Source organism: Mobula hypostoma, chromosome 8 (assembly GCF_963921235.1).
Source record: "Mobula hypostoma chromosome 8, sMobHyp1.1, whole genome shotgun sequence".
Taxonomy (NCBI): Eukaryota; Metazoa; Chordata; class Chondrichthyes; order Myliobatiformes; family Myliobatidae; genus Mobula; species Mobula hypostoma.
The window spans coordinates 51,537,351-51,560,548 of record NC_086104.1 but is presented as its reverse complement, the minus strand read 5'-3'; the positions used below and the strand labels follow the sequence as shown (position 1 = coordinate 51,560,548).

Sequence of the window (23,198 nt, the reverse complement as noted above, 5' to 3'; positions counted from 1 at the left end):
AGCATTAAATTGCATCACACCATGGAGTATTTCCGACAGTCCAAAGGCCTGTGTGAGTAGTTTCACTGTTTCTTAAAAGCTGCTCTGAGGGCCTCCCCGATGGTCAGTTATTAGCACGATTGTCTCCCGTGGGTTCTGCTGGGGCTTGGAATGGTTACAAAGGAGTACCTGCAGTCCTCCGCAGCTGAACAGGCGGCCACTGCGGGTGCCAGGTGATTTTATTCCTGATGCCGTGACTGCCTGGTAAGCACCTCAGCAGCGTTCCACCCTCCTCAGTAGACTAAATTCCTTTGTACCTATTCCTACCTCCCATCATGGCCTACAGCACTCTTGAGTTCCACTTGACCTACGTTCTACCTTGTTCATTTTTGTCCAGCATGGTCATGTTAACACCACCTTAAGCCCCCTTATGATGGCCCATTCCATGTTTTGGAAGGGGGCAAAAAGACTTTATTGCAGGTAAGAAGGATAAACCTGAATGTATTTCTGTAGATCACCTTAAACTGGCCCACCTCATCCTGGATGGTACCACTACCATACCCCCTGCATCACAACATGACCAAGTATATTTCAGCACACCCTTGGAAGAGTGAAAGGCACATGCTGTTATGCCAACCAAGGCACATAGGACCCGAGCTGGGTGGCTCGTACGAACTCCAGACAGACTCACAATGCCAGTTTCGATCAATTCTAGAGGTCGGCGGCAGGGGTGGTGGTGCCTCTGTCAGGTAATGTAATGGGTGACAGATGACACGTATTGCTCATTATAGAAACTGTTCTACATAATTCACAGACACCATCATTGATTTGTCATGTTCACTTTGAGCGATGGTGTATGATATAGTAACGTCAGTGTAAGGCAACTGCTTTTGGTTTGTTTGTAATGCAGGGAAAGGGCTGAGGTTTTTGTTAAACACATGAAATGACTCTCACTTGTCTTATTGACAAATTTCTACACTGTAATAATTAAGTGGTAAAGAAGTATGACGGACCTGGATAGAGTTGCCAAAAATAATCTATTTCTCTTAGCAAATGGGACTGGGTATACTGACAAACAGGACTGTCTTGGATGGGCACCATGGTTAGTATGGACCGGTTGAATCAAACTGCTTGTTTCAACTGCTGGGTGACTCTACGGCACTATATGGATTAAGACGGAGGGTGGGGATTTGAAATAGTTAGTAGAAGGATTAACAGAGCTGAGGGAAAGTCATTTCACCATGTTACCTGTGGTACAGAGGGGAAAACAGCAAGGGATATTGCATCCCTTGGATTTAAGGAAATGAAGATGGAGATACTGTAAGAAGAATGCTGAAGGTTAGAGATTACATATTTTACCAGGGTCAAGAAATAAGGGTGAAAGAACAGTGACAAATCCTCATGATATTTGAGACTTGCCATTCAGAAAATCTAATGTGTCCTATAACTGAGATGTGAGAAAGTTTTCTTTCCAGATTTGTAGACAGAAGTAAGTAGAAAGCTTGCAGAGGTTTTAATGAAGAATACAAGAAATCAGAGGTGGCCTTATTGGAGAGTGCACTGAGAGAAATGGTAAGCTTTCTATGATGGCAAAATGGAAGCAATAAATATATATGGTTGGGTTTCTCCAAAGAGTTTATGGGGTATACGAGAGCAGTGAAAGAGAAGAAAGGGGTGGTACTGAGTTGTACTATCAGTTGTTTGCCTTTGCTAAGTGTTGTAGCCATCAGCTGCCTTTGGAAGACTTCGGCATAGAGTTTTCCAGAACAGGAGCCTTCGTCCCTTCACAAAGGTCACCTTATACCAAGCGGTCTGTGTCACCACCCTCCTTTATAGCTGTGAAGCTTGGGTAACTTACAGCCGTCACATCAAATCCTTGGAGCGCTTCCACATAAGCTGCCTCCAGTGCATCCTGGGAATTACCTGGCGTGAGCAGGTGCCTCACACTGAAATACTTGTAAAGACTAACTGCAGGAGTATTGAAGCCATGATCACCCAGCGTCAGCTGCAGTGGCTGGGGTACATGATAAGAATGCCCCCATGTCAACTACCCTGCAGAGTGTTATATGGCCAGCTACATCACGGTCGACACTCAGCTGGAGGTCCAAAAAAGCGCTATAAGGATCAGATGAAGAATGCTTTAAGGAAGTGCAAGATCGGACCCGAGGACCTGGAGGATGTTGCTGCTGTCCGTACCATGTGGCGATAGCTGTGTAGGGACGGGGTTCGTATTCTGGAGATGGAAAGAACAACCAGAAGACAGCAGAAGAGAGCCAAAAGAAATGCAACCATGGTTGCCACCACTACCAGATATACATGTCCAGACATCCCACCCTGCAAAAACTCATTTCAGGGAGGTAGCACCCCCACCCCCTGCAACCCCATATCCCCCCCCCCCCCGTCGACCTCCCAGGGTGTATGTAATACTTTCTTTAGTGATTTTGTATAATCTGTAAACCAAGTTGGGTATATGCAGCAAATGTGACATTAAAATATGTACTTATATTATCATTTTTATTCTATTACAACTTTAAGCAAGTCTACAGGGAGTTTGGCCTCATCACATAGGACATCAATAGCGTAGCTCCTTAGCAGCCAGCCAGGTAGTTTAAATCAGGGGTCCCCAACCTTTTTTGCACGTAAATGTCGGCCCAGATCAGAGACGACGCAATCGGCAATTGCCTCTGATCTGGGCTGACATTTACGTGCCGGGCGGCACCTAATTAATTAGTTTGTTTATTTCGGCTTTTTTCTTAAAGATGTGCTGGGTGCGTTCCGGCCACCACTGCGTTCTTCGTGGCCCGGAGGTTGGGGACCACTGAATTATAAGTCACTTATAAGTCAATAGCATCATAACATTTTAAGTAACGTTTGGATATTAAACACATAGCGCATATTTTCCTTGTATGAACATATAAAATCATTGCAACACACCAATATCGCTGAATCAGTGGGAGCCCTGGGCTTGTTTTCCTGCAACAACACGGTCCTATCGAGGGGTGAGGGGAGACAGCGATACTCGAAGGCGGTCCCTTATGTCCGGTCTATTCTGCAATTTAGTTTTCGTTGCATTCATTGCAGAAAACTCCACTTCGCAGAAATATGTCGGAAATGGAAGCTTCGTTTTCAGTGCTTTCGTGGCTATCTCAGGATATTCAGCCTTGACTTTGATCCGGAATGCCGGCAGAGATGTTATGTCAAACATACTTTTCAGCCCACCGTCATTTGCAAGCTCGAGGAGTTGATCTTTTTCCCGCGCTGACACGGATGATTCACCGGGGACATTCACAAATGGGTCTCGGACCCATTCCTTTGCACATCTTGGGTCACTGATAACCTCGCGTGCGTTAAAATTCAACAGTGGGTGACAGGAAATGAGGAAAGGTGCAGCTGACTCATATCGTTTCATATCGCCAAATCATATTGTTTCCTCACAGCCCGGCGGTTGGGGACGACTCTTAGCACGAAGAGAGACCAATCAGGATGCTCGCTCTCCCTCTCCCTCTCAAAAAAATCTATTTCCAGGATATTGCATATAATTTCCGAGCGTCAGGGAGCCACTATTGATATGCGGGAGACACCCAGCACTTCTGGGAGAGGTGGAATGTCTGCATGTCCCACCTGCAATTGAGCTTGTGGGTCCAGGATAGGACTGCATAGTCATCAAAGATCTCGCCGTTAAAGGAGCGGATTTCAATGACAACTGAGGAAGAAGAAGAGTAGTCACTGCACTCAAAAGAATTGCATTGAATGAAGGACATTTTCATATTAGGCGCTATATAAGTGAAAATCCTTTAAAATAACTTCACTTCTTTTTAGTGAAATTCTATTTTTTCTTTCTTGTAAACAAGCCAGGATCCATCCCGTGTGTTTCATGTGGCTTTTCTATGGTTCAATTTAAAATACCCCTATCTCACGACAGCCTAGCCTTCTGTTGGAGGAACTCAACTGATGAGAGTATCTATGAGGGGAAAGATATTGTTAACATTTCTGGTCGAAGCTCTGCGTAATAAATACGTCTAATCTTTAGCAACACACAAAAAAAAGTGCTGGGGAACTCGGCAGTATCTCTGTAGGGAAATAAACAGTCTAGTTCTCAAGACGTGTTTTTATCCCTGTAAGAACTACGATATGTATTGGACATGAGATGGCGACTATGCAGCCAAAGTACGGAAAGGCAAAACAGTCAATAAACCCTGATCCCATAATTAGTTTACTCTTTGGACGTAACGAACTGGGAAGGGGCGGTAAAATAATTCAATGAATGCTCGAGTTACCATTAGCTTTGCTTAATGAGTCAAAGAAAAGGATGTGGGGTCCAAGTGCTTGCTAAAGTTTAGAGCAACAATTGAGTGCGTACCGTGATCCCGGAAGCAATTGCAGACTGTACATCGGAACTCTGCAGGCTGGAGAGGAGGAGAAAGCATTTTCGGTGGTTCTGTTTGCTGTCGAGCTGGCGAGGAATTCGTAGATTACGAAACATCCTCTTAGATTTAGCGCTACTTTAACATACGGTAAGTTCTTCGAGGATTTACTTAGGTTAACCCCTTGGAAACTACAATTGAGATTTCGCTTTTAATCTATTGCAAATAGCGCTCTGCAAAGTGTTAAATGGAAAGATATTTGATAATACAGCGTTTGTGTGACGCCTTGGGTAAACTTGAGGTTGTGAAAGTTCTTTACAAATTAACAGCGCCTGGAAGTTTAGTTAACGTCGGCGTCTTAACTTCACGTACAGTGGCATGCAAAAGTTTGGGCACCCCGGTCAAAATTTCTGTTAGTGTGAATAGCTAAGCGAGTAAAAGATTAACTGGTTTCCAAAAGGCCTAAAGTTAAAGATGACACATTTCTTTAATATTTTAAGCAAGAAAACATTTTTATTTCCATCTTTTACAGTTTCAAAATAACAAAAAAGGAAAAGGGCCCGAAGCAAAAGTTCGGGCACCCTGCATGGTCAGTACTTAGTAACTCCCCCTTTGGCAAGTATCACAGCTTGTAAAATGCTTTTTGCAGCCAGCTAAGAGTCTTTCAACATTTTATTGACTCTGCCTCTGGTCGCTTCTCCCGTCAAGCTCTGAAGGCGACCCTCTCCGCCATGAGGAGGTGTTTGGCGTCCCTATCCCAGACCTCATATCCCTTTTGCCAATCAACTGTCCAGCTCTTGGCTCCATCCCTCCCCCTCCTGTCTTTTCCTATCATTTCAGATCTCCCCACTTCCTCTCCAACTTTCAAATCTGTTACTAGCTCTTCTTTAAATTAGTCCTGACGAAGGGTCTCGGCCCTAAACGTCGACTGTACCTCTTCCCAGAGATGCTGCCTGGCCTACTGTGTTCACCAGCAACTTTTATGTGTGTTGCTTGAAATTCCAGTATCTGCAGATTTCCTTGTGTAAGAGTCTTTCAATTCTTGTTTGGGGGATTTTCACCCATTCTTCCTTGCAAAAGGCTTCTAGTTCTGTGAGATTCTTGGGCCGTCTTGCATGCACTACTCTTTTGAGGTCTATCCAAAGATTCTCGATGATGTTTAGGTTGGGAACTGTGAGGCCCATAGCAAAACTTTCAGCTTGCGCCTCTTGAGGTAGTCCATTGTGGATTCTGAGGTGTGTTTAGGATCATTATCCTGTTGTAGAAGCCATCCTCCTTTCATCTTCAGCTTTTTTACAGACGGTGTGATGTTTGCTTCCAGAATTTGCTGGTACTTAATTGAATTCATTCTTCCCTCTACCAGTGAAATGTTCCCCGTGCCACTGGCTGCAACACAAGCCCAAAGCATGATCGATCCACCCCCATGCTTAACAGTTGGAGAGGGGTTCTTTTCATGAAATTCTGCACCCTTTTTTCTCCAAACATACCTTTGCTCATTGCAGCCAAAAAGTTCCATTCAAAAGGTTCAAAGGAACATCGAAACAAGTCTGATGCATTTTGGAAACAAGTCCTGTGGACTGATGAAGTTAAAATAGAACTATCAAGTCTATTGATGGACTACATTACTACTTCAGTGTTTTTGTGGTATTTGATGTTTTCAGCCTACTTTGAAGTTAGTAGGTTCAATTTGTACCCAGGGATCCAGTTTACATTTTCAGCAGGCTCTCTAGTGTTGTGGGAGGTAGAATAAGTGGAAGGCATTGCTCTGCTCGTCCCCTCTTGTGAACTGTAACAGGGACTCAATGATGTGGCCTCCATAGCTGTCTGTGACGATCAGTTCCACAGATTCCGCATCCTCTGGCTAAAGAAATTACTCTTTAACTCTGTTCTTAATGGACATCCCTCTATTTTGAGGCTGTGCCCTCTGATCCTGGACTCGCCCACTATAAGGAACATTCTTTCCACATCCCTTTTATGTAGGCCTTTCAATTGTCGATGGGTTTCAGTGAAATCCACACCCCATTCTTCCATCCTCCAGCGAGTGCAGACACTGAGCCACCGTATGTTAACCATTTCATTCTGAGAATAATTCTCGTGCACCACCGTTGGACCCTCTCCAGTGTTAGCACATCTCTTCTTAGATAAGAGGCACAAAACTGCTCTCAGTACTTCAAGTGCAGTCTGACCAATGCCTTATAAAGCCTCGGTATTACATCCTTGCTCTTGTATTCTAATACTTTTGAAAAGAATGCTAACATTGCATTTGCCTTCCTCACCACTGATTCAACCTGCAAATTAATCTTTAGCGAATCCTGCACAAGGTCTCCTGTCCTGCACAAGGTCTCCCTCCGATTTTTCTCCCTATTTAGAAAATAGTCCACATGCCTTTATTCCTTCTACCAAATTGCATGACCATACACTTCTCTACACTATATTCCATCTGCCACTTCTTTGCCCAGTTTGTCTAAGCTCTTTTGCAAAATCCCAGTTTGTCTAAGCCCTTTTGCAAAATCCCTGCTTCCTCAACACTTGGCCACAAAGCCATCAATTCTGTCATCCAAATCATTGACATCATATAATGTGAAAAGAAGTGGTCCCAGTGCCGAACCCGGCGGAACACCATTAAACATTGGCGCTTTCCCTTCAGCCCATTGGACGCACAGAAGGAAATAGAACAACACTGAAGGGTTAAGAGTGCAGTTTTTGCTCTTCTCATTTAATTTTCATTCTAAATAACCATGCAAATATTTTATTGCTATTTTATTGTGTAAGCTGTGAACCTAGAATTATTAGTTCTTTGCCAGTTGTACCACCATTCTCTAAACAATTCCAGCATTCGTTATCAGCCCCTAACTTGGACTTGCGGGTGGACACTCAATGAATTGAAGAGTTCGGATAAGTGTGGCTTCCTGCCCTCCCAGGGATACCCTGCGAGGTATCTGATGGTACCTAACATGCAACAGGAACCCAAGTAATACTGCTAGAACAGCTAGGCTTTTGATTTATGTTTAGTAACACGGCCTTGCTATTCATTGGGTGTGGCGAGTCTTCTGCACACAAGCCAGAATGCCACCGTAAGGGGCACTTTTGGATTTCACATCATATTTGGGAGAGGTGTGAGGGTGTTGTGGTTTCAGTGATGCATACTAACCTAAATAGTTATGTACATTTCTGCATATTGTTTTCTTCCTTCCAAAACTGATTTCAATCTATAGACTAATCAATATGAACATTTGTTTATGTTACAGTAAATATTCCATTGGGTCATTTTAATGTGAATTCAGGAAAATTTTTGATCCTGCTTTATGCTGAATATTATTGTCTTTATATTATGACATTGAGTTCCTGCCTCCTTAAATACAGTGTCTAATTTCCAGGTTATTTTAACTTCACATTGATAAGTTGAAGATGGATGATGAGATAGAACAGTTAATGGCAGAAAATGATCATTCCCTTAATATGGAACAAACTTGGACCAGCAGTTCCCTTCCGGAAATCCATTTGCACCTGCCTATAAGTGTACTTCAATTTCAAAGTATGTCCATCTCAGTAAGCTATTTATATATTGTCTCTTAATAATTTTATTACATGTCCACTTAATTAGAAGGGGCTATGTGTAGGAGCATCAGTAGACAACAGTACCTGTGATTAAAAGGATATGGAAAAATTGTTCAAAACAATTTTGCTGAATGTGATAAACCGGTTTTTCCATGATAGACATCTTTAAGTATAAATAATGCAGACATTGCTAGACATGTAGGCTGCTTTTGATCAGGGCAAATGGTGTCTGTGGTTCACAAGATAGACCTGAATCCTCTATGATTTTTCAGTGACAAAGCCTCTCGCTGATTTCTTAAAGTTGCTTACCATGTGCAAGGCTTGAGTCAGGAGTCTGATGGAATTCTCTTTGCTTGTTTGAATGAATGCAGCTCCAAATATTGGAAACATGAGAAGATCTGCAGATGCTGGAAATCTAAGCAACACGCACAAAATGCTGAGGAGCTCAGCTGGCCAGGCAGCATCCGTGGAAAAGACAGTCTTTATCCGGTCTTGGCCTGAACATCGACCGCATTCTTTTCCATAGATGCTGCCTGGCCTGTTGAATTCCTCCAGTATGTCATGTGAGTTGCTCCAAAAATTGGAGCTTGCAGGTTTTATATTTGGACCAGAGCGTCCACTGAGATGTGAGCAGTATGAAGCAGTGTGTGTGAGATCCAGTGGTATCCATTGTAACACTTTTATTGGACATGTAGGTGATAGTTTTTATTTATATAAAAATCTTTTGATTTCAAAAACCAATTGAGAGGAGTTCTGCTTGTAGCTACGAAGTTAATAGAACATAGAATAGTACAGCACAGTACAGGCCCTTCGGCCCACAATGTTGTGCCAACCCTCAAACCTTGCCTCCCATATAAGCCCCCACCTTAAATTCCTCCATATACCTGTCTAGTAGTCTCTTAAACTAGTGTATCTGCCTCCGCCACTGACTCAGGCAGTGCATTCCACGCACCAACCACTCTGAGTGAAAAACCTTCCTCTAATATCCCCCTTGAACTTCCCACCCCTTACCTTAAAGCCATGTCCTCTTGTATTGAGCAGTGGTGCCCTGGGGAAGAGGCGCTGGCTATCCACTCCATCTATTCCTCTTATTATCTTGTACACCTCTATCATGTCTCCTCTCATCCTCCTTCTCTCCAAAGAGTAAAGCCCTAGCTCCCTTAATCTCTGATCATAATGCACACTCTCTAAACCAGGCAGCATCCTGGTAAGTCTCCCTCTGTACCCTTTCCAATGCTTCCACATCCTTCCTATAGTGAGGAAATCATAATTTGAGGACAACCTATATTAGTTACCATTTAGCTGATCAACTAGGTAAAAATCACAAACTGCTTTGCTAACCAATAAAACAAGTAGGTGGTATAACATTAAAAACATGGAAAATTTCCAACATTTTGTTGAAGATCATCAAACAGGCTTTTTGTCTGCAGGTTACAGCAGGTTTCCAAATAGTTCGTAAGTTGCATATGCAACTCCTGAAAATTTGTTTAAGTGCAGAGGCCAATCTAAGGTTTAGCAACCAAGATGTTTAACTCAGCCATTCCGATTTCTCAGCAGGACGGTATTCCTGTAAGGCAGAAAATGCAGAGGTCAGCAAATCCATCCCGCAGGTCCCCAGACATATTTGTAACGTATGGGTTGCACATAAGTCAGCTGTCACTAGCCTGGGGAGGAGCTGTAACAAAAGATGCTTTCTGTTTTCCATATTCAATACGAAATGATTGAAAATATTCTAAGCAAGTGAATGCCACAGTTCTGACTCTTAACAGATTTGATTGCTTTTTGTAGTCAAAGTTGGACTGTATTCTGTGTAAAGGATGAGAGGCTAACACAGCAAAAGGGTTAATGTATGATCTCTGTGCAGTGGTGTTTTACCTGTTCAATTCAGAATGCAAACTATACTTAAGACAGTACATGTCAAAAATATCTGGAGACCTAAAAGAATTAATTATGCAATAAATAACGGCTTTTTGTAAAAAGCTACTTTATAAAATATAGTTGATATTAGCTAGAAGAGTATTATTGGTCCAGCAATAAAATAATATGGCTCTGCTGTTCTAAGCTCTGTGTTAACCTTTCACAAGGATGCTACAGTTCTTAAGACTAAATTTCCAACATATAGATCTCAAAGATGGAAAACAAAGTGGCTTCCAAAGAACAGCCAAAATCTGTCTGAGACGGATTCACAAAGCTGTATTGCATCATGACTGGCAGACGGCGGCCGAACTGATGACCAACTACTTCCAGATGTTAGAGGACACCTCTCCTAGAAATCAACGATCAGCTTGTAAGGTAAAGAGCACCAGGAACATTGTGGAACATGCACAACCCAATTAGCTGCAGTCATTTCAAAGTGTTGTTATCTGCCTCCAGTAATTAAACAGCTTACCAGGCACTTTAAGTCATTACTGATGGTCTAAAGTCACATGTAAAGCAGATAAGTTAGAGCAGTCATTTTCTTTCTGAAATTATCACTGGCAAGTTAATAGGATTTTTGCCGCAATCCAACAATCTCTTGGCCCTGTAAGTTAATTTCACATTATTAAAAAAATAGTAAGTTGATGTTCTCAGATAAGATTAGACATTCAGGCATTGCTGGATTGTCAGTAGAGTGGCACACCACCATTCTGTCAATACTTGCTGCAAATATGGCTTGATTTGACTTTGATTATAGGATGGGATATATAGTGTGGTGTAGTGGTGCCGGGGCGACTAAGATTATTTTTGCATATGATTTGCGGTTCGTGCCTCTTGATGACAATTGTGATGAGCATTTCTGTGGGAAAATCACATTAGGGTATGGTAACCATACTGATCTCAAGGAAAGCTGTTAATCTGGCATTCTATATTAGTTTTCTGGCTTGCATCTCGTCTGTAATGTGTTCATCTTGTCATACTAATGGGGAATCTTTTTGAAGTTTTTGTTCTATTCATAGGAAATTATGATTGACCATTCATACTAATTTATGGTTGATACAAAGTATTGTTTATGCAGTTTAAAATGTAAGCCAGCTTTGTACCTGGTCTGTGTTTGTATGAAAATAAATCAAGCAGGAATTTGAAATTGCAATCTGGTGAAATAGTTATGGGGAATCTGAGGGGAATTTCACTCAGAGGATGGTGTCAGCCTGGAGCAAACTGCCGGTGGAATTGATAACATTCACTTGTAACTTTTAAGAGAAGTATGGAGAAGAGAGAAATATGGAGAGCTACAGTCTGGGTACGGATAGACGGGACTAGGCGCAAGACAAGGCTGGTGTGGACTAGATCGGCTGGAGGGCCTGTAGTACTGTCCTGCCTTACACTGACAATCTTTTGAAATTTCTGTTTTTAAAGATTTTGGTTTTTGAAATTAAGACTTCTGCGTAAAGTGAGAATTTTATCTGTAGGCTTGTATTTAATTAACGTGCTCCCTGATGATATTTTAGGCAATTTGGAGGATGGGAGCCATAATCCTTCAGCATCATCCAAACAGCTCTGTGGACGACATTGAATCATTCACTAGGAAAATGAAAATCATTGGAGTGAAATATTACTTAAAGGTAACAAGAAAATTCAGATTAATGTAACATATTTCTTGGTTGCACAAATACTGCTGTTATAATATGAAATCATTAGATCCCTGGCACACAATTTCCTATATGGTATGTGTCACAAATTGGTTTTGCTTCATACAATGCTTTTGTTTAGTATTTTTACAGTTCATGGTAGAAGTCTTCCTTAATGCCTTTTTTTTGGGGAATTAGACTCATGGGCTCAATATACTTTGAGGCTTATTTCAGTTGTATTTATTTAATGTGAGCATTAAATAAATCAGTACTTGGGCATTAAATGACCCTGGTTTGGTCGTGATAGACTGCATTGAGACATCCAGTGCATTGGCGTATATTTGGGTGACAAGCCTGTCCTGCTACACGGTACCATCTGTAAATGCTGCTTTACATTCTGTCCTAAGGCCTGCTTGGAGCATGCAATTCACCTGCTGTGTAACGGAAAGACAGATGAAGCCTACAGGGAATTGTCTGTTGCTGAAACATGGCGATATGGAGAAAAATCAGCAACTCAGCAAGAAGTACTTAAACTCATCCAAGGTTACCGGGCATTGCTTGATTACTACACGTGGGCTAAAAAGAATCGTGCTGTTGATGAAAGGGGTAAGTGATGACTGTGAGCCATGCTTTGTTCTGTATGGATATGATGGAGTAACAAGACATCCTGTAGTTGGAGTTTGCATTGGCAACAAATGCAGCAATTAAATTTTTACAAACATTCGTGTTTGGGAGAATTAAGTGTGCAGTTTTGTGCTCTAGTCCTACGGAATAGCAGGCCTTAAGTAACATTCTGCCTGCCTTAGGTACTGTAGCAACCCAGGTTGAGTGCTGGCTGGCAATGAAGTTTGCAGATAATACCACCGTAGTTGGCCATATCTCAAATAATGAGTCAGAATGCAGGAGGAAGAAAGGGATCTAGTGACATGGTGTCATGACAACAACCTTTCCCTCAATGTCAGCAAAGCAGGAAGTTCATCTTTGATGTCAGGAATGGGCTAGTGCACTTGCTCCTGTTTACATCAACAGTGCTGAACTTGAGAGAGTTGAGAACTTCATGATCATAGGAGTCAACATCGCCAATAGTCTGGCCTGGTCCAACCACATTGATACCGTGGCCAAGAAAGCTCATCAATGCTTCTACTTCCTCAGAAGGCTAAGGAAACTTTACATGTCCACCTTGGAGCCTCACCAATTCTGATCAATGCACTGGCTTGCTATGGCAACAGCCCTGCCTATGACTGCAAGAAACTGTAGAGTGGTGGACATTGCTAATAAACGTGTTATGGAAAATGCACCCCTCCCCATGCCCAGATTCTGTCTATACTTCTCCCTACCTTGGTAAAGCAGCCAGTATAATCAAAAAAACTCCACCCATACCTGAGCCAGAGGTGGGACGGTTACTGTTTCCCTGGTTCTAGGGCAATACTGCAGAGGCTGTTACTTGCTGCAGTCAACAGTTCTTGCATGTCAATTAGCAAATAATGCAAAACTGAGTTAAATTCTTGAGTCCCATGAGACTTACTGGCTCTTGTGATTACTTAAATGGGAAAATGTTGCCTGCCCCATTTGAGAATTTTAAATTTGAACACCTAAAGCAAAATGTCTTTTCTTTCGTCTGATGTGTTTATGTTGTTCACTGGAACTGAAATAACCCCATACTGGTCAGTGTAGTGTTCCAATCCTGATCAGCGTTACACATAATATTTAATGACAATCAACATCTTGCTTGTCCATTCCTCAACTCTGATGCATTGACCGTGCTCTCATCCTGTCTTGTACAGCTCATTCACACTTGACTTCTAAGATTTGTACTAATGTCTTCTCCTCCCATCCTCACACCGTCCTCAGAGTTGCATAGGTATCTATCCCTAAATGCTTCTCCTTTCCTCAGACATGTGCACCTCATCCAAAGGCCCAGTGTGTTTTATCTGGAAAGTAATGTTTGTGTTTAAAGTGCTATATAAATCCTAGTTGTTTACTCCCTCCTCCCCAGCCAAAGAAATAATAATGTCTACTCTAAACCTAGCTAATGATGCAGTCGATTCAAGTACAGCACAAGAAATGCACAAGTATTTCCGACAAGCTTCAATCGGCCTGCATGATGCTGTCCAAAGCCCTGGTGTGTGGGATCCCTTTATACTCGGCTACATCAATGTAAGTTTTAGCATGTTTAGGTGTTTAAGCTATAACTTCATAAAATCTTAACAGGATTGCAAGGATTTTACTATTTTCTCGGTATCACTTTCTAAAGGTTAAATACAAATTTTGAAATGAGTAAATTTGCAGACACATGAGATAGTAGATGGTGGAATCTGTTGTCACAAATAATCTGATGAACTTTGATTTAAAACATCAAAAATTGTTCCCACTCCTCCCCCTCTCCAACTGGTGCTGCTCGACCCACTGAGTTCCTCTAGCAGACAGTCTGTTCTTAGTCGCTTGGTTCTGTTAGACACCAAACGTTTTGAATGTTTTAGGTATTGCTGTGTACAAATTGGCTATCACATTTCTCTGGGTCACAGAAAGAATGTCACAGAGTGTGAAATCTTTTGAGCCATCCTCGGGTCAGAAAATGTGTTAAATAAATGGAAGTACAAACGTTTGTATGTTTTTGGCTTCAGTCATATACTAGTAGACTTACTGGTGCTTGAAAGAATCTGTTTTACTGATTCGACTTGAAATAAAGTGAATGTAGGTACAAGGAAAGGACAGGAAATGTGTATTTTTTTATCAATTAAATTTAGTTAATTTGAAGGAGAGAACTTTGAATGCAAACTTTGGTGTGTGACCACTAGATGGCGCTCCTGACATACTAAAACAGTCAAGTGTTAAACCTTGGAAAGCCAAGTGATTTTTCTGATTTTTTTTTCCATATTTTTTCCATAAACCATAAGATATAGGAGTAGAAGTAGGCCATTCGGCCCATTGAGTCTGCTCCACCATTCAATTGTGGGCTGATCCAATTCTTCCAGTCATCCCCACTCCCCTGCCTTCACCCCATACCCTTGAATGCCCTGGCTAATCAATAACCTATCTACCAGTGCCTTAATTACACCCAATGACTTGGTCTCCCCAGCTGCTTGTGGCAACAAGTTCCACAGTTTACCACCCTCTGACTAAAGTAATTTCTCCAAGTCTCTGTTCTAAATGGACGTCCTTCAATCCCGAAGTCGTGCCATCTTGTCCAAGACTCCCATACCATGGGAAATAACTTTGCCATATCTAATCTGTTTGGAACCTTTTAACGTTCGGAATATTTCTATGGGATCCCCCTCATTCTCCTGAACTCCAGGGAATACAGCTCAAGAGCTGCCAGATGTTCCTCATACGGTAACCCTTTCATTCTTGGAATCACTCTTGCGAACCTTCTCTGAACCCACTCCAATGTCAGTATATCCTTTCTGAAATAAGGAGCCCAAAACTGCACACAATACTCTGTAAGTATGGTTTCACAAGTGCCTTATAGAGCCTCAACATCACATCCTTGCTCTTATATTCTATACCTCTAGGAATGAATGCCAACATTGCATTCGCCGCCTTCACAACCCACTCACCCTGAGGTTAACCTTTAGGGTATCTTGCACAAGGACTGCCAAGTCCCTTTGCATCTCTGCATTTTGAATTCTCTCCCCATCTAACTAATAGTCTGCCTGTTTATTTCTTCCACCAAAGTGCATGACCATACACTTTCCAACATTGTATTTCATTTGCCACTTCTTTTCCCATTCCCCTAAACTATCTCAAGCTCTGTTTCCTCAACACTATCTGCTCCTCCACCTATCTTTGTATCTTCAGCAAATTTAGCCACAAATCCATTAATCCCATAGTCCAAATCTTTGACATACATCGTAAAAAGCAGCAGTCCCAACACTGACCCCTGTGGAACTCCTCTGGTAACTGCCAGCCAGCCAGAATAGGATCCCTTTATTCCCACTCTGTTTTCTGCCGACCAGCCAATGCTCCACCCATGCTAGTAACTTCCCTGTAATTCCATGGGCTCTTATCTTGCTAAGCAGCCTCATGTGCGGCACGTAGTCAAAGGCCTTCTGAAAATCCAAGTACACCACGTCTACTATATCTCCTTTGTCTACGTTGCTTGTAATTTCCTCAAAAATTGCAGTAGGTTAGTCAGACAGGATTTTCCTTTCAGGAAACCATGCTGGCTTTGGCCTATCTTGTCATGTGCCTCCAGGTACTCCGTAACCTCATCCCTAACAATCGATTGCAACAACTTCCCAACCACCGATGTCAGGCTAACAGGTCTATGATTTCCTTTCTGCTGCCCCCCACCCTTCTTAAATAGCAGAGTAACATTTGCAATTTTCAGTCATCCAGTACAATGCCAGAATCTATCGATTCTTGAAAGATCATTGTTAATCCCTCTGCAATTTCTCCAGCTACTTCTTTCAGAACTGAAGGGTGCATTCCATCAGCTGCAGGAGATTTATCCACCCTCAGACCATTAAGCTTCCTGAGCACCTTCTCAGTCGTAATTTTCACTGTATCTAGACAACGGGGTGACCAGTTGGGGCACCCTTTGAGAGAAGGGTAGTGCAGACTGATGTGACTAGAATGACCATTAAATTTTTCTTAATGCTATTGGTATCACTTTGCTTTGGAAATTGAAGAGGAAAACCTCAGTTTATTAAAGATGAACGACGCGTGGCAAGGCAAATATAGCTCCTCCTCATTTAATGACGGACACTTTTGATGGCATCATTTCTGGTTGATCTGCCACCCTTGTGCCTCTCGTTGTCATTCTGGAGACGAGCAGTCCTTTCATCTGCCGTCTCTTCATCTCTTCTACTGTTTATTCTTTGTCTCTGATCTTGGGGATGTGCATTTCTCTGTGTCTCTTCCTCTCTCCTCCTCCTGTGCCTGTTTTTGTCATTCTGGAGACGTGCAGTCCTTTCATTTCGCCCGTCTCTTCATCTCTTCTGTTTGTTTTCTCTCTAATCCTGGAGACGTGCATTTCTCAGCTGCTTTGTCTCTTCATCTCTCCTCCTCCTGTGCCTGTTGTCATTTTGGAGACGTGCATGCCTCTCCTGCTCTGTCTCTTCTTCTCTCATCTTTTTTGTCCTGATTCTTTGATCCTGGAGTTGTGTGGCCCTGGGTTCTTGTCTTCTCCCTCTCCTTGCTGCCTCCCGACGATGTTTGGTGTCATCGTTTGACATAACGTCCCCCTTCTCTGTCCATGCGGCATAATTAGGCTGACCGTATTTTTCTTACCCTAATGCTGGAAAGAAGACACGAAGCAGTAACACCAAAACCTCCAGGATGCTGATTACTCTTGATGATGTGGTTGACACTCTCCTAATGGACGTGATATAGTCAACGCTGTCCTTTGACTGCAGCAAAGGGTTTGATGGGTGTCTTGATGTACGTCATTACAATAAGACTTAATTATTTCTTATCGATGGATCTCAGTTTGATCTGTCCCAATCCTGCACATGCTGATGGTGATTAGCAAAATGTGACCGCTCGAAATAGAACTGCTTTGCCCTTTTGCTCCGGTTGGTGTCACTGCTGTGAGTGTCGTGAGTCGCTTCTGAGGCTGGCCGTGCGCATGCGTCATGGTGTCGCGTCGCGGTTTCCATCATGGCTGACATCGGCTCTCGGGTGAAAGTGGGGCTGTTGATTTTGGCGAGTGAGCAATTTTATATGAATATATAACCCTGAACTTTGCCTGCATTCTGTAAGTTAGCGCATTTTAAGTCAATTTAGCCAAAAATAGTGCCGCTGTAATGCACTGTTTGTGCTAATTGGAGGTCACAAACAGACAAACAGAGCATGAGATTTTTAGTAGTATATAGTTACTTCACTTCCCTGACACTCTTGAATGTCCAGTATGCTGCAAATGTCTTCCACTGTAAAGAAAATGAAAAATACTCATTCATTTCCTCTGCCATCTCTGTGTCCCTCATTGCAATATCTCCAGTGTCATTTTCTATTGGTCGTATATCTAACCTCAACTCTCTTTTACCCTTTATATACTTTAGACCCTTTTAGTATCTTCTTTGATATTAGTTGCCAGCTTCCTTTCATAATTCATGTTTTCCTTCCTAATGACCTTCTGAGTTTCCTCCTGCAAGTTTTTAAAAGCTTCCTCATCCTCTATCTTCCCACTAGCTCTGGCTTCCATATATGCCCTCTCTTTTGCTTTTACTTTGGCTCTGACTTCATGGTAGTGTCCTTCTTCCCTTTGAAAATTTCTTCATATATGGAATATATCTGTTATGCACTTCCCTCAGTTTTTTGCAGAAATTCCGGCCATTGCTGCTCTGCTGTCCTTGCAAATGTGCCTTTCCAGCCAACTTCGGCCAGTTCCCTCTCATGCCATTGTAATTTCCTTTATTCCACTGTAGCTAGCCACCTGGACACAAGCTGGGGTCTGATCAGCCCCGGCTGGGTCACCTGGAGGAGGTTGTATGATGTTGAAAGACCTGAAACACCTGATGATTCCAGGAACATCACTGAAGATGTGTCCAGAAGCATCAATAGATGTATGTACACAGCCTCTCATGCCATTGTAATTTCGTTTATTCCACTGAAATATGAAATACTGACACATTGGATTTTTTTCCCTCTCAAATTTCAATGTGAACTCGATCATATTGGATTACTATTCCCTAAGGATTCCTTAACCTTAAGCTCTCTTATCACCTCCGGATCACTGCACAACACCCAATCCAGCACAGCGAATCCTCTAGTGGGCTCGACCACAAGCTGTTCCAAAAACCCATCCCTTAGACATTCTACAAATTCTCTCTCTTCAGGTCCAGTACTGGCCTGGTTTTCCAAATCCACTTTCATGTTAAAATCCCCAGTGATTAACATGACATTGCCTTTCTGACATGCCTTTTCTATCTCCTACTGAAATTTGTAATCCACATCCCGGTTGCTGTTTGGAGGCCTGTATGCAACTACCATTAGGGTCCTTTTACCCTTGCCATTTCTTAACACAACCCATAGAGACTCTATACCTTCAATCCCATATCATCTCTTTCTAATGATTTAATATTATTTCTTGTACACAGAGCCACACCACCCCATTTGCCTACTAACTTATCTTTCTGATATCTTATCTACCGTATATCTTTGGACCTTCAGCTCCCAATGGCAGCCATCCTTTAGTTAAGTTTCAGAGATGGCCACAACGTCATATTTGCCAATCTGTAGCTGAATTTCAAGATCGTCCATTTTATTCTTTATGCTGCGTGCATTCAAATACAACACTCTCAGTCCAGTATTTGTTGCTTTCTGTTTTAAGTGCACCACACCTCTATTGCCCTGTAACTGATGCCACTGGCTTTGTTTAAGCCTCATCTCCTTCCTGTTCTTTCTATAATCTCTGTTGCATGCTATCTTTGATTTATTTCTGTTTTCCCCTTCCTCAATCCTATCACTCTGGTTCCCATCCCCCTGCCAAATTAGTTTAAACCCTCCCTAACAGCTCTATTAAATGTGCCCGCTAGGTTATTGGACCCCTTTGGGTTCAGGTGTAACCTGTCCTTTTTGTACAGGTTGTATCTCCCCCAGAAGAGGCCCCAGTGATTCAGGAATCTGAAACCCTGCTCCCTACACCAGTCTCTCAGCCACGCATTAATATGCCTGATCGTGCTATTCTCGCGCTCGCTAGCACATGACATAGGCAGCAATTCTGAGATTACTACCCTGGAGGTCCTACTTCTCAGCTTCCTACCTAACTTTCTGAATTTTGTCTTGAGTTAATGAAGGGTCTTGGACCTGTAACATTAACTGTGTTTCTTTTTTTAAAGAAGCTCTGTAATTGCTGAGTCTTCCCAGCATTTTGGTTTTAATTTGGATTTCCAGCATCTACAGTTGTTTTAGATTTTCATTATCAATAAATTTGTCCATCTTTCTTCTATGTCAGCCTAGCAAAATAGAAAATGGGGAAGACATTTTTGTTTTATTTTAGTGTAGGGTTAAGCCAAAGAACAAGTAATATTGACTGACCTCTAATTAACCATTTCCATTGAATTATTTGCTTCAATCTGCACAACCTTAATCACTATCTCAGTATAGTAACATGATGTCTACTTCTCAGTACAATGGACTTTATGTTCATTTATTCTAATTGTTTCTTGTTTAAAAAAAAATGTGCATAACTTATGCTTATTCTTGTGATTGTTGTGTATCTGATGATGAGCCTGTGATGCGGCTGAAAGCAATTTTTCTCATTGCACCCGTGTGTGCTTGTGCATATGACAATAAATTCAACTTTGACAGGGGTTTGGCCAGCTTTATTGTGATCTGATGGACCATGTACCTTTGGGTTGATCAGCCCTTTGGATGTCAAGTTCAAAAAGCTGATCACTTTTAACCAACTAGTTCAATCTACTGCAACACCACTTTGGGTAGCCAGCTAAATGTTTGCACTATCCAAGAGTAATTTAATTTTGTTCGACAATCATGAGAAAATGTATCCCTGATTTTGAGATGTTTGTTTGAACTTTCTCTCTGGTGAGTCTCTGCTCTCCATCTCTTTGACAGATTCTCAACCTTGATTGTTCTTTTATGAGATGTCGAATATTCAGTGTAGGCTGTCTCCCTTCCAAATATGCAACACTTTTACATCACAAACAGAACCAGATTACTCAACTGGTTAGGTGAATGTTACCTTGTCAGGAACAATTATGAAATGTTCATGAGCTGACATTTGGCTGATGTACCTTTACTTGGAATTGAATATCTACAGAAACTGCATTATTCATAAACACTCAATAACATGTTGCTTTTTATTTCAGCTGCTTGACTTCTATGATGGATTTGAGGAAGCCCTAAAAGTGCTGAATGATTATGCTTATGACAGCAGATTCCCTCCAAATCCAAATGCTCATGTATATTTATACGAGTTCCTGAAGAGACACGATAGCTCACCTAAGAAGCTGTTGAAAGTACTGAGGGTAAGAGTCGTGTATCCAAAGTCTTTGCTGTAGTTCAATATTAGCAGTGATTTATTTTACCTCTAGATTGTACTCTTGAGTTTGTTCTCTTCTGGCATAGAAACAATATGTCCTTTGTCACAGGTTTTGTGTTGAGTCAATGCTGTCTTCTGTTCTTCCATGTACAGTACTTGCCTGTGAACTTTTAAGCACTGTCTTTAGCCTCTTCTACTTGCATTCAGAGCTCTGGCCACTACATCGGCAATAGAGGACAGGACAGGGATGATCGCTTGTAGTTCTTTACTCTTGTGTGTGGAATGATAAGTTCATACAGAACAAGAAATTCTGCAAAATTTAAGTCCTAGGATTGTGAATTGGGGTGGGGGGGGGTGGTCTCCACTTGGTGATTTAGATTGACAATAGACCTATTTGGACTACAAGCACTGACTGAATGTTCTTGTATATACAAGTTAAAACAGGTCAGTAAAGCTACCTTTGTTTTAACAATTAGGATTTACTTAAAATAGTTCACCTGTTCAGTTTTGGAGGTTTACTATTGTGTCTCCTTGTGCCAGTGTTAGAAGGCCCGCATTTGAAGCCAGCTGGATTAATTGGGCCAGGATGTAGTTGGCAGTTCCTTAAAGAACCATCAGCTAACAAGAATGCATTGGTCATTAATGTCCAAACTTTGTGCTCACCTGTTGCATCTCACAGATCAGCATCAACGTGCAGGTCAGATGCAACTCTGTTACTGAGCAACACATGCAGAATATTGGAGGAACTCATCAGATCAGGCAGCATCTATGGAGGGGAATAAACGGTTGATTTCTCAGGCTCAGACCTTCATTAAGACTGGAAATTCAGGGGGCTCAGAAGCCAAAATAAGGTGGGGGAGGGAGATGAAGTAAGAAGCTGGGAGGTGGTAGGTGTAAGAGGTAAAGGGCTAAAGAAGAATGAATCTAATTGGAGAGGACATAGATCAAGGAAGAAAGGGAAGGAGGAGGGAAACCAGAGGGAGGTGATGGGCAGGTGAGGAGAAGATAATGGGTTAAAAGGTAATCAGAATGGGAATGGGGGGGAAAAAAAGGAGGAAGGGGGAGAAGTTACCAGACGTTAGAGAAATTGATGTTTGTGCCATCAGGTTGGAGGCTGCCCAGATAGAATATGAGGTGTTGCTCCTCCAAACTGAGTTTGGCCTTTTCATGGCAGTAAAGGAAGACATGGATAGGCATGTCAGATGGGAAGTTGAATTGAAATGGGTAGTTTCCTTTTGTGGCAGACAGAGTGAAGTGGAGTCCCATTATGCATTGAGTCTCACAATGTAGAGGAGGTTGCACTGGGAGCGTCAGATGCCCTTGTGACAGACTCTGAGGTGAAGTGGCGAGGGAGGAGCAGGTGCTGCAATTGTCATGCTTGCAGGGACAAGTGTGAGGAGGGAGATCAGTGGGAAGGGATGAGAGAACAAGGGAGTCACCTGGAGAGCAGTCCCTACTGAAATTGGACCGTGTAGGGAAAGATGTGCTTGGTGGTAGGATCCTGTTGGAGATGGCACAAGTTATGGAGAATGATGTGCTGGATATGGAGGCTCTGGGGGAGGGAGGCAAGGAAAATGGGAACCCTATCCTTGTTGTGACGGCAGGAGAATGGGGTGAGGATAAATATGCGGGAAATGGGAGGGATGTGGGAGAGGGCAGCATCTATTGCAGTGGAAATGAAAAATGAGGACATCTTGTGTTCTTCATTGGAAAGACTCATTGTTACGTACCCCGTAACTGGGTTGCCAAACCAGCAGAAATGGATCACTCAGTTGGAGTCTGGAGTACTAGAACTAAGAAAGTTTTATTAAAGAAACAAGCAACACAGTAATCGAAAGGATAATAAATGCAACAATTCAACAATGATAACCACACATGTGCACAGAATTAAGATAACAGCATCAATCAAGCTCTATCATTGTCTAGGGGTAAATGACCAATTTCAAAATGACTCAAAGTTCAGTCCAGTTTGTAGTTCAGTTCGCAGTAATCGTTGCCATGGCGATGGACAAGGTGGGGGAAGAGAGACAGAATAGGAACAACTGATCATTCAGAACACTGCTTCACTCACAGACCAGCGGGATGGCTCACAAACAGCATTTGGGCGGGTCCTTGGTGATGTCACCTGAGGTCACCGACTGTGACCCCTCCTCCAGATGCGGTCGATCCTCTGCAGTGAACCCGGCACCCAGGCAAGGGCGGACACACACCGGGTTCCCGCTGATCGTACCTTTCCACCCTGTGCGTTGTCCGGTACTTCTCACCACTCGTGAGAGGCGCACCGCTTCCAGGGTCTCGTTACCTCGGGTGGCGTGTGTGTCTGTCTTAGCGAACCTGTCCCTTTTTATCCCCCTGCTGGGGTATCGCCTGTCCATCACTTCAAACAGTTCAGGGTTCAAAGGGGGGAGCCGCTCCAGACAGCTCTCTCTCCCACATTCCTTCATTACACATCTCCAGACGCTGCTCCATTGTTCCTTATCTCTCCTTCCCCTGAGGGCAGGTGGCAGACCAACTGCTGATGCCACTGATGCTAGCCCAGGCCAGCAAACGTCTTAATTTTATGTGTATTCTCGTAACACTTCCCCCCTTTAAGGATTTTTACCGGGAGGTAAAAATTACAAACATGACTACATTATCTGATACATACACAATATACATCTTTAACAGTTATTTAGCTAATACAGAGAATTTGAAGCTGTCAACACCTTGACAGACAGTCATCACATTTTCTGTTCCTTTTACACGTGTTATTAATAATCCCTTAGACCAGGCTCCAACTCAGCAAACTTCATAGTGGCCAAAAAC

The 23,198-nt window shown here is 42.5% G+C and overlaps 1 protein-coding gene across 2 annotated transcripts in view; it reads left to right on the top strand.

Annotated features, from left to right (window-relative positions):
- The window catches only part of taf1a (TATA box binding protein (TBP)-associated factor, RNA polymerase I, A), a 61,499-nt gene that overhangs the window by 14,728 nt on the left and 23,573 nt on the right, over positions 1-23,198 (top strand). Inside the window, exons 1-7 of one of the 2 annotated variants that reach the window (XM_063055833.1) lie at positions 4,317-4,493; positions 7,721-7,878; positions 10,024-10,193; positions 11,330-11,443; positions 11,857-12,055; positions 13,479-13,606; positions 20,221-20,379. In XM_063055833.1, the coding sequence (XP_062911903.1) occupies positions 7,752-7,878; positions 10,024-10,193; positions 11,330-11,443; positions 11,857-12,055; positions 13,479-13,606; positions 20,221-20,379 (897 nt within the window). In that variant the 5' untranslated portion in view covers positions 4,317-4,493; positions 7,721-7,751. Of the gene's footprint in view, positions 1-4,316; positions 4,494-7,720; positions 7,879-10,023; positions 10,194-11,329; positions 11,444-11,856; positions 12,056-13,478; positions 13,607-20,220; positions 20,380-23,198 lie in introns of those variants that run through there. The other variant, XM_063055834.1, reaches the window with a different exon arrangement.